The sequence below is a fragment of the Mustela erminea genome, chromosome 1, assembly GCF_009829155.1.
Source record: "Mustela erminea isolate mMusErm1 chromosome 1, mMusErm1.Pri, whole genome shotgun sequence".
Lineage (NCBI taxonomy): Eukaryota > Metazoa > Chordata > Mammalia > Carnivora > Mustelidae > Mustela > Mustela erminea.
In genome coordinates this window covers 7,806,633-7,823,484 of record NC_045614.1, presented here as the reverse complement: position 1 = coordinate 7,823,484, position 16,852 = coordinate 7,806,633, and the positions used below count along the sequence as shown (strand labels likewise).

Genomic DNA, 16,852 nt, shown 5'->3' with positions numbered 1-16,852 from the left:
GGGGAACGTGCGCGCCAGGGCGGAAGCGGAAGGGGCGGGGCTCCGCAGGCCGAGTCTCCAGCGCTGCCGCCGCCAGAGTCAGACCCGGAGCCGGAGCGGGCTGAGCCGCTGAGGCAAGATGGTGGACTATAGCGTGTGGGACCACATAGAGGTGTCTGACGATGAGGACGAGACGCACCCCAACATCGACACGGCCAGCCTCTTCCGCTGGCGGCACCAGGTAGAGTGCGCGCGTCCATCCCCTGCCTCCCTCCCCCTCCCCCCAGCGCTCGGGACTCCGCTCCAGAGTTCTGACCCCTAGTAGTGCCAGGGACCCCGCCATTGACACCTGGGATTCCCAACGCACAGTCTGGACTTTCAGTATCGCTTGGGGTTCCTTGATTCAACTCCAGACCCCAGAACTGCCAGGGCGCCGAGTCCCTACCAGAGATCCCGGGCCTCCCCTCCGGTTTCTGCATGGAACTCCCACTTGACCCCTAGGGAACCTCTCTCCGAGTCTAAACTGCTAAGAGAAGCTTTGGGGGTACTCCTCAGTCCCCTCTGGGACCTTCCACTTACACGCAGAACTCTGCCTCAGAGTCTGGATCCTGATTCTATTCTGGGAGGCATTTCTGATCTTGGATATACCATCTGCCCCTCCCCAAATGCTCAATACTTTGAATTCATTCTGAGATCTTCTTTCCTAGTTCTTGACAAGGATTCCCGATCAGACCCAGAGATCCCACTCCTCCTCCCAACAGAACAAGGAACTGTGTTCTTCCCCGAGAGATTTTTGTTCCTGGCTTGGGAGTCCAACCTATAGCCAGGAGACCCCTTCCCTGGAATGTAGACGGGTGCTACACCAGGACCTTCAATCTCATTCAGGCCTGGAGTTTTGGAACCCATTTCCCCTCCAGACCAAACTTGCGGTTCCACTTGATGGAGCCTTCCTAATGCCAGCCACTCTTAGCGTCGCTTACTGTGGACCCCATTTCCCATTATACCAGGAAACCCTACCCCGCAGGGCTTCCGGCCGGCCTTTCCAGAGCCCCTGCCCCTCCTTGGTATTGCAGGCCCAGGCACCACCCACCCCCAGCAGTTTCCTGTAGGAGCCTCTGGCAGCCTTGGAATGTCTTATACCAACTCCAGTCCAGCACCCAAACCCACCCGGCCTTCCTCCTGACCCCAGCTCAGTCTGCTGCTCCCAGACACCCAGACTGTACCTGCTCTCACTAGAGAACCGCCCAATATGATTCCAAATTTACCACTCCTTCTTTTACCTATTTGCCCCCAAATCCAGATCCCAGAACCCTGTCTGGATGTCCTCCTGCCTCTCTCCCTGCCCAGCAGTGCTCACAGGCCAACAAAACAGCTCTCATAAGTCCTAGTAACCAACCTCTTGCTCCCGTAAATCCGAGCTCCTACACCAACGTACTGGTGTATACTCTCACACTGAGGACGATGGATCTCTCAGAACCTTCCGGTTAGGAATTCCTCACCCCACCCTTGCATAAGGCAACTCCCAGTCAGAACCTCCTAGAACAGCCTTTCCCCATTCCGTGGTGTCTTTTGTCCCTACATTTGGTCTCTAGTCCCATTTCCAATCCTTACCCTACCGCAGCAGTCTCTAGGGGAGTGTACCTGCCAGGCAAGCCACGGAGTAAGAAGAAAGTTCTAGCACTTCTATTTCTTGCTGTGTGTAACATTTTAGTACGAAATGCTTAAGATCTGTGCAGAGCTCTAATAAGACTATTCTTGGGAACACCTACTTCTTTCACATAAAGAGGTTAATCTATACAGCTGTATTGAGAACATTTTGGTCCTGCTGGGTGGAAAGCCAGCGCCCCTTCTCCTGCAGAGGTCATCCTCCCCACCATGCCTTCCTCCCTCCTGGCACAGGACCTTTTCCCTTCCTGCTGAGGACCCTGGAGCTGTATTGGAGCCTAGTGGGGGTGGGGGAGGGGAGATAAGCATCTCCAGCTGTGACAGGCCAGCTTGGGTTCTAATCCTAGCCCTACCTTTTACTGCTGTACTTTCCCTGCTGGGGGAGACCAACCTGAGAATGAAATGAGATTAGGCACGACGAGAACTTGGCTCAGGGCCTGGGAGGGAGTAAGCATATGGGAGCGGGAGGTGGGATTAGTGAGAAGGTAGCCTGGCGCGCTTCTGAGTACCAGCCGGCACTCCTGGGGTCCAGTCCTGGATCCGGAATCCAATCCGTTGGCTTACTGCGTGACCTCCGGCGGGTTGTTTGATCTCCTGGTCTCTCAGTTTCCCCCAGCTGGGACTACTAAGGGTATCTGCCTGAAAGGGTCTTTAGGTAGGAGGAGTTACTTTATTTATTTAACTTGTGTGATGTCCTTGGGATAGACCTCATCTGGCGTGTGATAAACTCTCTGTAAACTTGAGCCGTTAGCCTCATTGTTGTTATTCGGGTGATCCATGCTCCTGGGAAAGAAAAATTCCAGAGGTATCCAGAAAGGGACAGGGGAGTCTCCCAGTCCCTGCCGTGTCCCGCGCCCCCCCTCCCCCGCCTCAGCTGCTGTTACTGGTTTCTTGTGACTCCTTTCATGGAACTGGATGGCACCAAGGTTCTGGGAGCCTCAGGTTTTGTATCTGTAGGGCAGATAGGGTGCCCCCACCCCCGTCTGCCCTGCCCAGCCTGCTCCAGCCCCTCCCAGAGGTGTAAAGCCCCAGCTGGGCGAGCTGCCGCCCCCATCGGCTCTGAGAGGCCTTTATTTAGCTTCGGCCTCCCTGGCGGCCACTCAGAGGACACTGAGAAGAGCTCGGTGGTGGCCCAGCAGGAGTCAGCAGGATGGTAGGTTCCTGCTGCCACCTGAGGCCAGTGATGATGCCAGCCTCTTGGCGGCAGGGAGCCTCCCAGGCAACAAAGGCCCATCCCAGGAAGGGGAACGGGCAGGGCCCAGGGCTGCTCTCTCTGGTCCCTCCACAAGAAAAGGCCCTTCTCTGCCTTTATCCACATGGGCAAAGTGAGATTCGGGATTGACTGTAGTAGTCCTGTGGGGCGTGAGAGAAGGCTCCAGGTTTCCTGGTTCCCACCCACCGCCTGCCTGGCTCTGTGCTAGAACCTGGGGATGCGGCCTCCAAGAAGGCCCAGTAGTGAGTCGGGAGACCATTCTGGTGGCAGTGGCTGTGACGGCGGTAACAATGGAGCGTGTTCAGTACTGAGTACTGGGTTGCAAGCAGTTTCCTGGGACTAACTCCCGAGGCCCCGTTTCCCAAAGAGGAACCCCAAGGCTTGGAGAGTTTTAAGTGTCTTAGCTAAGGTCACGTTGCCAGTAAGTGGTGGAGCCGGGTAACTGGACTGTGCAATGCTGACCGCTCCCAGCTACTGAGCATTTACTCGGCTGGAAATCAAGCTAAACGCTTGAAGTACGTTTTCTTGTTTGAGGCCCAGAATGGCCCCCAGAGAGAGAGAGAAATTGTCCCCTTGGATGGTAGTGGCAGTCGCCAGCACGGGAAAGGGGCTTGCTGAGCATCCAGCACAGGTCTGGACTATCGACTTGAACTTCTTATCTCCTTTGCTTCTCCTAGTGCCACCCTGTGAGTTCCGGGCTGTTGTCGCCTTTGACAGCTGAGGAAACGGAGGTCCCTAGAGGTTATGGGATTGACCCAGGGACACCTGGCCTTTACTCTGTGGCTGTGGGTTATGACCCCACATTCGGGGCCCTGCACCTGTCGTCCAGCATCTTATCATGTTATCTGGGGATCATGAAGGGGCCTTGGGGGCACAGTGATGTGGCATGGGGGCACTTGGACAAGGTTCTGTCGAAGCTGAGACCTGGGGGCAGAGTAAGTGGAGCAAAGGGAAGAGAGTTGCAGGTGGAAGGAACAGCCTGTGCAGAGGCCACGAGTCAAGAGCGAGCTGGGGCATTTGGGGAACCATGAGGGCCAGCATCTGCCTGAGACCCAGAGTTGGGAGAGGGGAGTGGGACCCAGGCCCCCGTGGGGCCTTGGTGCTATCTGAACAGCTTGGAGCAAGGGTCAGGGTTCCTGTGTGAACCCAGGCACTCTAGGTAGGGGTGGCAGGGAGGGCTGCAGACAGATGTGTGTATTTCAGAGCCTGGCAGAGTCTAGCTTCAGGGAACAGTGCTGGAAGGTAGGGGCACCTCTCAGGGCTCAGGCAGTGGTTCGAGATTGAGCAGGTACTGCTGAGAGCTAGGGGGGCGGGGGAGGTGGAGCCAAGCTGGCCTGGGGACCAGACGGGGCATGCCGTGTGACATGGGGTCCGCTGGGGACCTGAGCGAGAGGGGGAATGAAAAGGGACCATCTGAGCTTGGGGAACAGCCGAAGAGGCGGTCTGGGGAGCAACAGCTGGGGAAGGGGGACAGGAGGCTGGTGGTCCCCGAGCTAAGGCTGAAGGAGGTGTGCCGGCCTGGAGACAGAGTGGAAGGGGTCCTGGCAGCAGTCCAGCAGCAGTGCCCTGAGGGGAGCGAATTGGAGAGACATCTAGAAGTGGAAGTAGTCAGGACTGGGTAGCGGAGGGGGAGGGAAGGACAGGGCCAGTGGGCAGGCCTCCGCTGGCGGCAGAGACGGCAAGGAGGGGCACCCGAGTGTCCCTGAGGGCAGCTCTAGAGAGGAGGGGGAGCCTGAGACCCCCATCCAGTATTTCATCACTTTATTCATCCAACAAATGTTTCCCATGTGTGAGACACAAGAGTGAACAGAACCCCGCCTCCGTGGAGCCAGTATCCTCGGAGCGGGACAGCGTCGATAACACAGTAAATAATTATCACCAGGCGTTAGCAGGTAATGAGTGCTGAGGAGGAAGGTGACACAGGGCAAGAGTAAGGGGAGGTTGCCATCTTTAGCAGGGTGGTCAGGGGAGGGCCTCATCTGTAAAGTGACCTTTGAGCCAAGATGGTAAGGATGTGAGGGAGTAAGTGGTATTGGGGGGTGGAATCTGAACAGAGAGCTTTCCAGGCTGAGGAAACAGCCAGTGCAAAGGCCCTGAGGTTGGAGGTGGGTTGGAGAAAAGGTGAGGCAGCCAGTGTGACTGAGGGGAGGGGAAGACCGTCCAGAGCCTTGTGGGTGTGTCATGGATAGGACTTGGACTTTTGCGGAGTGCGGTAGATGGCACGGAGCGTTCCTGGGAGGGGGGTACGACACACAGACTCAGTTGTGTGTAGGTGTACTGGTGGGCGTGGAAGCTGGCCATCTGGGCCACAGAGGGTGGCGCATGCATTCCCTGGGCCATCCCAGGTGCAGTGGGTAGAGCCCTGGGTGGGGTGGTGTTGAGGTCCAGGGACTGGCCCTTCCCCCCAGTGACGGGCTGCGTGTCTACCCCCAGGCCCGGGTGGAGCGCATGGAGCAGTTCCAGAAGGAGAAGGAGGAGCTGGACAGGGGCTGCCGCGAGTGCCGGCGCAAGGTGGCTGAGTGCCAGCGGAAGCTGAAGGAGCTGGAGGTGGCCGAGGGCGAGGGCAGCAAGGTGGAACTCGAGCGGCTGCAGGCCGAGGCTCAGCAGCTGCGTAAGGAGGAGCGGAGCTGGGAGCAGAAGCTAGAGGAGATGCGCAAGAAGGAGAAGAACATGCCCTGGAACGTGGACACGCTCAGCAAGGATGGCTTCAGCAAGGTGGGGGGGGCGGGGGGATCCCCTCCTGCAGGGGCGGGGTGCTGCGCGCTGCTCGGGGGTAGGTGGTGGGCGGCAGGTCAAGGTGGGCACCGGCTGGTGGGGGTGGAGGGACAGGTGTGCGGGGCTGGGCGGTGAAGCACCCCACTGGTACCGCCCCTCTGATCTGCCCGAAGGCCCTAGTCCGAGGCCACACCTGCCACACCCTCGCTCCCGCCACACTGACGCTCCTGGCACCGGCACCGCCTCCGCCGTGGAAGGGATGGGCGCTGCGGCCTCGGCCCGCCCGGCCCCGCTGGAGGCGCCCTGCGGCCTCGCCCCAGCCCACTCCCCCTCTCGCCCCACCACAGAGCATGGTCAATACCAAGCCAGAGCCGGCGGAGGAGGAGTCGGAGGAGGTGAGGGAGCAGAAACACAAAACCTTCGTGGAGAAGTACGAGAAACAGATCAAGCACTTTGGTGAGTTGGGCGCGGGGTGGAGGGGGCCTGCTGCTGCCGAGGCGTGGGGTGCACGTGGCAGGGCCCGGCCCTCTGCGTCCGGGGCCCTTCAGCACCTTGCCGACGCCTTCCCGTAGGTATGCTCCGCCGCTGGGATGACAGCCAGAAGTACCTGTCGGACAATGTCCACCTGGTGTGTGAGGAGACGGCCAACTACCTGGTCATCTGGTGCATTGACCTGGAGGTGGAGGAGGTGAGCGGAGGCTGCCCCGGGGCTGGGGAGGAGCCGTTGTCCCGAGACCGCCGGGACAACGGCTGACAAGGTGCATCTCTTCCCTCTCGCAGAAATGCGCGCTCATGGAGCAGGTGGCGCACCAGACGATCGTCATGCAGTTCATCCTGGAGCTGGCCAAGAGCCTGAAGGTGGATCCCCGGGCCTGCTTCCGGCAGTTCTTCACTAAGATCAAGGTAGCGTCCCCAGGAGCCGGGCCGGGCTGGGGTGTGGCTCTCTGTGGCGCACCAGCCTTGGTCTGCAGCAGGGGTGTCCGCGCGTCCACTCGGACTCCCGGCCGCGGGATCGGAGCCTGCCGTAGCAGGGGAGGGCAGAGGCATGGAGGGGCCGGTGGCCGGCTCCCAGATAGTTTGAAAGACAGGGGTGAGGGACGGAGTTGAGGACGCCTCAGGGCTCCTCAGCTGAGCGCCTGGAAGAACAGGGCAGCCCATGCTGGGGCTGGGGGCGCTGAGGCCAGGGCAGCCCATGCGGAGTGGTCCAGAGCACGAGCGAGCCGTGTTGAGTTTGAGGTGCAGGTAGGCAGGTGGTTGGTAGCGCAGAGATGGCAGAGCCGGCAAGGAGACTGCGCGGGCCTGCGCGGGCCGATCGGGTACGGCCCCGTGAACGGCTCACAGCCCCATGAACAGCTCTCGGCCCCCGACCCTGCAGACCGCTGACCGCCAGTACATGGAGGGCTTCAACGATGAACTTGAGGCCTTCAAGGAGCGCGTGCGGGGCCGCGCCAAGCTGCGCATCGAGAAGGCCATGAAGGAGTACGAGGAGGAGGAGCGCAAGAAGCGCCTGGGCCCCGGCGGCCTGGACCCCGTTGAAGTCTATGAGTCTCTCCCTGAGGTGCGGCTCCCCTGTCCCCAGGTGGGGGGTTGGGGGGGCAGCAGGGAGGACCCCTGGGGACCTAGGCCCTGACCCCCAGCCCTTCGGCACCTGCAGGAACTCCAGAAATGCTTTGACGTGAAGGATGTGCAGATGCTCCAAGATGCCATCAGCAAGATGGACCCCACCGTGAGTAGCAGCGCCCCAGGGCCACACTCAAGCCCCGCTCCCGGCTGCCGTGGGAGAGCCTGTCACCCTGTGGCGCGCACGGGAGGCAGCCAGGCTTCCTTTCACACACGTCTACTGTGTGACCACCCCCAGAGGTGAACACGGCATTTTCCGCATGTCCCCTGCCGCCGAGTGTCACCCTGCCTTGGGCCATTTACGAGCCTAGTGGTTGCCCCACCTTCATCCAAGGAACGGGCGTTCCTCCCCAGCCTGGGTTACCCCATGAAACCACAGTTTCTTTGGAGACTGACCTGGAGAATGCTTGGGGGCGCTGAGCACGTGGTACACGTCAGCTGTCACTGTATGTGCCCGGCGTGGGGCTTGAACTCATGACCCCAGATCAAGAGTCAATGTGCTCTACTGGTGGAGCCAGCCAGGTGCCCCCAGTTGCTGCTGCTTTTAGGAGCTGGTGGACGGGACTCTGTATCTTCACAGATCTCGGTTTGACCCCTTGCCTGCTGCTTGCCTCACTGGGTTGGCCACACTAGTTTCCCCATCTGTGAAATGGGTCTGCTTGCAGGACCTGGCCCAGGATTTCTAGAAACTTCCATGAAAAAGGATCTCTAGACCGAGGGTTTTGATCCTATGGTTCACAAGCTCCATGTCTGTCTGTAAAAGTAAAGTTTTTTGGAACACAGCTCTCATTCTGGACGTACACTGTTTAAATTTGAGTTAATGTTAAGTGAAATGGAAAGGTCTGTTCCTCACCGGCACTGGCTCTGGCTGAAGGACTTGGCAGCCACACGTGCAGATTGCAGACCATTCCCGTCATTGCAGAATCCCCTAGACAGCTCTGGTCTAGAACAAGCAGTGAGCAGGTTGAGAGATGTGCAGGGGGTAGGGGGGCGGGGCGGGTGGGTAGGCAGCCCGGCCTCACTCGCCACCCTTCTCCCCACAGGATGCGAAGTACCACATGCAGCGCTGCATTGACTCCGGCCTCTGGGTCCCCAACTCCAAGTCCAGCGAGGCCAAGGATGGGGAGGAGGCGGGCCCCGGGGACCCCTTGCTGGAAGCCGGCCCCAAGCCAGGCGACAAGAAGGATGTCAGCGCCTAACTCGCCCCAGCTGCTGCCCACCTGCCTGCAGGCCCCTGTGTGCCCCTCTTCAGAAAACAGAAATAGATGCGTCTCCCCGGCTCCTGGCTTCCTCCACTGTCGCGCTCCTGCCCACCCGGGGGCCGGGAGAGGGCCTGCCCCCGCCCCCACTGCCCCCACCTCCAGTGCTCATCCAAGTCTCTGCTTTGAGTCAAGGGGCTTCACTGCCTGCAGGACGCTACCCCCTCCCCCATCAGCATTATGCCAAAGGCCTAGGGGTCCAGGGAGGGGCGGAGGTCGCTAGGCTGGTTCCTGGGGTGGGGGGTGGGGTCTCCAGCCCAGAGGCCTGCTCCAGTCACTATGGGCTCTGTCTTCACTGTTCATCTGCTGTCGGAGTCTTCTATATGGTAAACAGCAATGATCTTCCAATAAAGGATTTCAGATGCTCAGGGGGGCGTCTCGAGGGCTGTTGACACAGCTCTTCTCGTGGAGTGGGAGGGAAACCCAGTGAGTGTTGGAGGCCTGGCCTGCGGTGCCTCAGGCTTTATCCTCCAGCTGTCTGGGCAGCTCCCTCTGTTCGGATTCCAGGCTCTTGCCCACGCTGTTCCACTGCCTACAACATTCTTCCCCAGGGTTCCTTTACCTTGGAGTTCTCAGCCCCACCCCCCACTCTCTGGCTTGGCCCCCAGGCCCCCTGCCCCATTCAGGAGCATCAGCCCATCTCTGACCACTACCCTTTGCATCCATGGCCTCCAGTTGGGTCCAGAGCCCATCTCCTCTGGCCTGCAGCCCACCCCAGCCACTTCCACTATCCACCCCCCAACCCCAATCCACAGCAGACTCCCAACAGCAGTGGCCAGAGGGGAGCCGGGAACATCCCTCCCTGAGAGCAGAAGCCTGGAGTCCTCTCTGCAGCGCTCTCTGCCCCAGTCTCTTCCTGTCCCCCGCTCCGCTCGCCCCCTCTCCTGCTCCCTCCTTGCAGGGCCTGAGCACTTTAAATTTCTCTATCAGTGTGACCTTGGGCAAATACCTCCCCCTCTGCACAATGAGTAATGTTAGTGCCTTTCTCCTGGGGACTTAGTGCTAAAATGAGATCATGCCACAGGCAAGCAGGGCGCCTGGCACTTAAATGCTCAAAATGTGGGCCTTGGCGTGTGCCTGTCCCTCTCCCCGGATACCCTTCCCTGCACCCCTCGTGAGGCTCCTTTAAAAAGTAATGAAATATTTGGGCCACATGAAAGGCCTTAAAGAATAGTACAATGAACAAGGACACCATTTTAGGATGAAGCCAAGCAGGGAGGCCCTCTGCCTGCCCCTTCCAGGGGGTCACACCCCTGGCAGCTGCTTACACCTCGGACCAGAGCTCCGTGCCACTTCCTCCCCAGGGGCCTCCTTGGCCCACCTGAGTTGCCCCTCACGTGCAGTCAGGCGGCTTGTCTCACCTGCCATGTGCCAAGCTTTGCCGGCCTGTGTGCTGTCCTCTCCCTTGAGCTGTGGCCCTGAGATACTGACTGTCCCCTGGATGGATCCGGCCTCAGTGGGCGCTCAGGAAACCTCTGCCGGCTAAAGCGAAGAGCCCGTAGATGCTGTTGTGTGCAAGCTGATTGCCACCAGGGGGCAGTGGTGAGCTGCAGACCCTGCGGGCATCCCCTAAAGCTTTTAAATGGTGGGCATGGCGCCGATCTGGAGGGCTTGGGGAGGAGGAAGGCATTCCTAAGGCCCTGGGGAAACCTCGGCCATCCAGGATAGGCGACTTCATTATTTACTGTGAAAACTTTCAAAGATGGAATCCATATTATTGGTTTTTCCTTTTGCCTCAGGCTCTAACTCAGCACTGTTAATGAATCTCTACTTAAAATTTCAGTATTTTGTTCATGGGTGTTCTTTTGTTCACATTAATTGTGCTTTTTAAAAAATACTTCATTAAAGTATTTATCTTGGTTACTGAGGTTTTGGGCGCCCTCTTTACTTTTCATGCCTCACCTCCCGCACCATAGTGTCGCCTCTCTTAAGACCGGATTTTAAAACATCAAATGCTATCAAGAGACGCACAGGGGGACACCTGGGTGGCTCAGTTGATTAAGCGGCTGCCTTCAGCTCAGGTCATGATTCCAGGGTCCTGGGATCAAGCCCCACATCGGGCTCCCTGCTTAGGGGAGAGTCTGCTTCTCTCTCTCCCACTGCCTGCTGCTCTGCTTATTTCTGCTCTCTATCTGTCAAATAAATAAAGTCTTAAACAAACAAACAAAAGAGACACAGGAACTAGCTCGGTCTGTCTGCCCTCCCCCCAGGTGGTTCCCCGCCCCCAGTGACGGGCGCCCATGGGAACCAACTGTCCGTGCCTTCTCGTGACTCTTTCCAAGATTTCTTTTTGCAAAATTGAATGCATTTTGTTCTTTAATTGAATGTGTTCTTATCCCCTCTCCTCTTCTTTGCCTGAAACATAGCATGTTTCACTGTCTGAAATGCATCTTGCTTTTTTGACGGAACAGTATGACCTGCAGACCCCCCCCTTATCAGTCCATTACGACTTCCTCATTCTTTCTCCCTGCGTGGAAACCTACAGGGTGTGCCTTTCTTGGGGTTGGTTTCATTCAAGGCTTTCCAGTCTCTCTCTTTTTACAAGCAAGAAATATACTTGTGTACCGTTTCCTGTAAGCACAGGCATCCTACCTATAGGAAAAATTCCCAGAAGCAGGATTGCTGGGTCTTAAGCGAGAGAAACAGAGTTCAACTCAAAAGGGTTTCACAGAACAAACTGTGATGAAGGGATTATGTCAGGGATGTCAGCGGGGTTGCAGAACCAACAAATTCATATCGAGTGTATTTGTTTTCTATAGCTGGTGTAACATAATTGCAAACTTAGCGTCTTCAACACAAACACTGTCTTCCAGTTCTGCTGCTGAGAAGCCTGACACGAGTCTCACTTGGTTAAAATCAGGACACGGGCAGAGCTGCAATCCTTCCGGAAGCTCGGAGTAGGATCCATTTCCTTGCCTTGCCCAGCTTCTAGAAGCTGCTTCCATTCCTTGGCTCCTGGCCCTTCCTCTATCTACAAAGATGGCAAAGATAAGTCAGGGGGAGCCTGGGTGGCTCAGTGGGTTGGGCCCTCTGCCTTCAGCTCAGGTCATGATCCCAGGGTCCTGGGATCGAGCCCCATTGGGCTCTCTGCTCGGCGGGGAGCCTGCTTCCCTTCCTTTCTCTCTGCCTGCCTCTCTGCCTACTTATGATCTCTGTCAAATAAATAATAAAATCTTAAAAAAAAAAAAGATAAGTCAGGCCTTCATATCATATCATTCTGATTTCTTTTTCTGCCTCCCCCTTCCACTTTTTTTTAAAGTTAAGATTTTAAATTTTATTTATTTGAGATAGAGTGGGAAGAGGGGCAGTGGGAAAGGAACAGAGAGAATCTGAAGCAGACTCCATGCTTAGTGCAGGCCTGACTCGGGCTGGATCTCACGACGGTGAGATCTCGACCTGAGCCAAGACTAAGAGTCAGTCACCCAACCGATTGAGCCACCCAGGTGTCCTCCCCACCCCCCACCCCCAACCCCGCCTCCTCCACTTATAAGGATCCTTGTGATTACCTTGAGTCCAACAGGATAATCTTCTTACCTGAAGGCCATCTGATTAGCATTTTCAATTTCCATCTGCAATTTTGCTTATTTATTTATTTATGTTTAAAGATTTTATTTATGTTATTTGACAGGCAGAGATTACAAGTAGGCAGAGAGGCAGGCAGAGAGAGAGGAGGAAGCAGGCTCCCCACTGAGCAGAGAGCCCGATGTGGGGCTCGATCCCAGGACCCTGGGATCATGACCTGAGCCGAAGGCCCAACCCACTGAGCCACCCAGGCACCCTTACTTATTTATTTTTAAAAATAATTTATTTATTTATTTGTCAGAGAGAAAGAGAACATGAGCACGGGGAGGGGCAGAGGGAGAAGCAGGCTCCCTGATGTCCAAACAGCCCGATGTGGGACTCGATCCCACGACCCTGGGATCATGGCCTGAGAGGAAGGCAGCTGCTTAAATGACTGATCCGCCCAGGCATCCCTCCATCTACAATTTTTTTTAAAAAAGGATTTTATTTATTTATTTGACATAGAGAGAGAGAGAGAGAGAGTGAGAAAGAGAGGACAAGCAGGGGAACGGCAGGCAGGTAGGCAGGCAGGCAGAGGGAGAGGGAGAAGCAGTCTCCCTGCCGGGCAGGGAGCCCAATGTGGGGCTGGATCCCAGGACCCTGGGATCATGACCAGAGCCTAAAGCAGCCACTTAACTGACTGAGCCACCCAGGCGCTCCTCCATCTGCAAATTTAATTCTCCCTTTTTATGCTTCTCCCTAACGAAGCATAACCTATTCACAGATTCCAGGGATTAATTAGTTCCTAATGGGCTTTTTGGGGGGCCTGTTACTCTGCCTGCCACAGGGAGGCACCACATCCAGGGCTAAGGTGCAGGGACAGGAAACAGAATTAGCAGAACTCATTGAGATCTGTAGCCACAAGGAAGGCACTCCTTGCAGAACATGTGGTCACAGAGGTACAATCACTGCCCAGACTGTGCCCAGCAGGGAGGGAGCAGGGGACTAGATATCACTCCATGGTTCTCCCACTTCTGGTCTCTGGCCAGGCTTCCCCATTGGCAGAACGCACCCGAAGCTGGGTGCAGCACTTTGATTACTTCTGGCCACAAGAGGAAGCCCTCAATATCATAGGCAACAAATACCTAGACAACGACAAATAGCCTAGAACAAGCTACTCCAGCCCCCGAGATGCCTTACTTGGCTAACTTCTTCCCTCCCTACCACTTAGCACCTTCCAACATATCATAAAACCCACTTACTAGTATTTATATCGTTTACATCCACTCCCCCGAGGCAGGGATTCCCGTGTTTTGTTCATGGCTAAACCCTCAGATCCTAGAGCACAGCACACAGTAGGCACTCCATAAGTGTGTGTTTTTAAATTGTGGTGAAATGTACATGCCATGAAATTAACCATTTTGGGATGTGCCATTCAGTGGCTTTAACTACAGGAAACTGTTGCCGTTAAACACTTAATCCCCCATTCATAAAATATCTGTAATTTTGTGGGAAGCCTGGGTGGCTCAGTCAGTTAAATGTCTGCCTTCAGCCCAGGTCATGATTCCCCGGGGTTTTGGGATCGAGTCCCGCATCAGCTCTCTGCTCAGCGGGGAGCCTGCTTCTCCCTCTACCTCTGCCTGCTGCTCTACCCACTTGTGCTCTCTCTCTCTGGCAAATGAATAAATGAAGTCTTTTTAAAGAATCTGTAATTTTGTGACTGGCTTATTTCAACTAGCATAACGTTTTCAAGGTTCAGCCGTGGTGTAGCATGTACCAATTTCATTCCATTTTACAGTTGAATCATTTTGCATCATAGGATACAATTTCTTTGCATATACAACCCCGATGTGGAATTGCTGGTTTACATGGTAATTCTACACTTAACTTTAGGAACCACCAAACCATAAACATATACTGAATTCAGTAATTCAATGTCAGGGACCCAGAAGCAGAGTAAGAACTTGTCCTCAAAATCCTTTTCTGCCTTTTCAATTCAGAACCATGTGAGTGAATTACTTACTTAAAATAAGCAATTCTTTAGGGACGCCTGGGTGGCTCAGTTGGTTAAGCAGCTGCCTTCGGCTCAGGTCATGATCCCAGGGTCCTGGGATCGAGTCCCGCATCTGGCCCCTTGCTCAGCAGGAAGCCTGCTTCTCCCTCTGCCTCTGCCTGCCTCTCTGTCTGCCTGTGCTCACTCGCTCTCTCTCCCTCTGTCTCTGACAAATAAATAAATAAAATCTTTAATAATAAAAAAAAGCAATTCTTTAAAAAAAGAATGACGATGTAAGAACATTTCTTGGCACCACTTGGAAACCACATAACTGTCCATCCATGGGAGAAGAGACATATAAACTGTAGCCTACTTTAAAAATTTTCTTTAAAACGTATTTATTTATTAGAGAGAGAGAGAGAGAGGGAGACAGAGCATGTGTGGGAGAGGAGCAGAGAAAGAGGGAGAAGCAGACTCCCCACTGAACAGGGAGCCCAACTGGGGATTCGATCCGAGGACTCTGGGATCATGACCTGAGCTGAAGGCAGATGCTTAACTGACTGAGCCACGCAGGTGCCCCCAACACAATGTTTTCTAGGTTCATCCAAGTTGTGGCATGTGTCAGAGCTGCCTTTCTTGTAATGACCAAAAAGTCCCCCGTATGGCTAGACCACATTTTGTTTATCCATTCATTGATTGATGGACACCTGAGTGGTTTCTGCCTGTCACCTAGCCGATGTTTTCATGTATTTCCAACCCCTCGATGAGTGCCTGGGATATATCCTAATCAAACAATTCTGCAAAATAGATCTATACACAGGGGAAAGGAAAGATCACCAAAAACTATCATTAATTGAAAAAGGTAACGGCCCTCACTCTGTACTCAGATTCCAAGATCTCACGTGTACTACCCTGTTTGAGGTTCCTGACATGTCTCAGAGTTTGTGACTCCAATTAGCCCCATTCTGCAGAGTAGGAGATGGGCATGAGCAGTTAAATGTTTGCCCAGGATCCCACAGTGGCTGAGCTGGGATACAAACCCAGACTTTCTGGTTCCAGCCTTTGTGTGTGTAACTCCTGTTTCCTCCCAAGACCAGCAAGGAATGCCCAGTTTAGGGCTGCTCGTGGGAATTTCCTGGAGGCATGTATTCACATATGTACCCAACAAGGTATGGCACTTCCTTGGAAGGAATCCCAGGAAACTGACCAGCCTCATGGCTGTTTGGGGGGAAGGGGCTGACTGTTCCCCGAACCCTCCAATTCAAAAGAACACAAAGAACACAAAGGCGTTTTGTTTTTAATTCACCGACTGGACTCTTGGCTTTTGCCCGGGCTGGAGGGAGCTCTGGGAGGCCCCTCCCTGCAGGGTCAGGGGAATCCCCCAATTCTAGCTTCCTCCTAAAAACCCACGAGGGACGGGTGACCAATTGTTCTATTTTGCTCAGGACTGTCCCAGTTACAACCCCGAAAGTCCCTTGTGGCAATCTCCCTCAATCCTGGGCAAACCCTGATGGTTGGTGGGGTGACCCCGAGTGCCCCTGCTGGTCCTGGAAACTGTCTATCATGCAGGAGTTTGCAAAGGAGGCCTTGGGCCCTGGGGGCAGGACACTAGCCTTGCCCGCAGTCTCTGTAGTCTCCTTTTTCTTCCGCTGTCAGGTGGGTGTGCTAGTCCCATTTTAAGAGAAACTGAAAGAGCTTGGTGAATTCTAAGCACATGCAGTCTGGGACAGTGTGAGCCGGAATTATCTTCTTATTACTGGGGTTATTAGCATCATTATTATTATCAGTCATCATAGCCACCTGTCACTTCCTGTCCCCCTGGGATGCTGGACACCCAGTGCCAGGCTCAGCCCGTGTTCTGTGGAGGCTGCCTCACTTCACCCAGCTGCCTGTTGAAGAATCTGGCAACTTCGACTTCCTGCTGCTGTGCTCTCAGGGGCAGAGAGGAAGCTGAGGCCGGAAGGCCATGGTCAGGCTTTCCGCAGCAAGCAGGACAGCTGCTCAAGCCCAGAGGGCTCCCTCAATCATTCACCACCATCCCCCCCCATCTTTAAGGCATCTCCTGGGTGCCAGGCATAATTCCAGATGCCGAGCATATAGTGGAGAACCACACAGACCCCTCCCTTGTGGAGCTGACATTTTAAAGTGGAAGACAGGCGTTAAAATCAGTGCTCACAGAAACTTCCTGTGAAATGTCATAAGGACTGCCGAGAAAAATACAGCAGGGGAAGAGACAGAAAGATGGGATTGTTGATTTAGATCAAGAAGCTTCTGGGAAGGGCTGAGGGTTTATTTCTTGGCCTGGGTAGTGGGTTTATTACTGTTCTTTAAAACTGGCCCCACAGGTGAAGCCTGGGAAATCTTTCTTTAGTGCATTATAAAGGAAAACTTTCTCTACTTGCAACACTTCTGATCCCCAGTATGTGGGTTTTCCGCACCAGACAACTCTCCAATTTTCTGTAGACACCCGCTGGGAGGAACAGAATCCGATACCAAAGGTGGGGGATGCCTTAAAAGGATTCTTTGCTCGGACAGGACCAAGCAGGCGGAAGATAGGCTCAGGCCTGGGTCGAAGGCTGGTCGAGAAGAGAGCTCAAAAGAGTGAGGTCAAGGAGGGCGTCTTTGTCACCTCTCTGTGCCTCAGTTTCTTGCTCGGAGAAATGGGGACAACGCAAAGAGGACTGCTGCCTTGATCAAATGAGATACTGCATGACAACACTCAGCGCATAGCCTTCTCGGTAAATGACAGCGACTTGCCGCTGTGTGTTGGTTAGAACTCCGGTCAGGGGGGACTTCCAAGCTGCTACTTTGACAGCCTCAGCGGACCGGGCTGGAGGTGATTCCGCGGAGGATCTGAATAGGCGGGCCGGAGACGCCGCCCCGGCGTGCGTGAGCGGTGTCTCCGTC

At 55.1% G+C, this 16,852-nt stretch overlaps 1 protein-coding gene across 1 annotated transcript; it reads left to right on the top strand.

Annotated features, from left to right (window-relative positions):
* The first annotated feature begins 10 nt into the window (after positions 1 to 10).
* Positions 11 to 10,314, top strand: CDC37 (cell division cycle 37). The gene is made up of 8 exons (XM_032310994.1): positions 11 to 220; positions 5,291 to 5,572; positions 5,920 to 6,028; positions 6,145 to 6,260; positions 6,353 to 6,475; positions 6,948 to 7,130; positions 7,227 to 7,298; positions 8,236 to 10,314. The coding sequence occupies exons 1-8, from the start codon at positions 119 to 121 to the stop codon at positions 8,389 to 8,391; spliced, it is 1,143 nt and encodes a 380-aa protein (XP_032166885.1). The 5' UTR covers positions 11 to 118; the 3' UTR covers positions 8,392 to 10,314.
* Positions 10,315 to 16,852: the final 6,538 nt, after the last annotated feature.

Bases quoted from the DNA above. Each gene is read 5' to 3' on its own strand.
- CDC37 (XM_032310994.1), top strand. From the start codon at position 119: ATGGTGGACTATAGCGTGTGGGACCACATAGAGGTGTCTGACGATGAG. The intron at 6,261-6,352 runs GTGAGCGGAGGC...TCCCTCTCGCAG, and splicing joins TTGACCTGGAGGTGGAGGAG to AAATGCGCGCTCATGGAGCA. The intron at 7,299-8,235 runs GTGAGTAGCAGC...TTCTCCCCACAG, and splicing joins TCAGCAAGATGGACCCCACC to GATGCGAAGTACCACATGCA.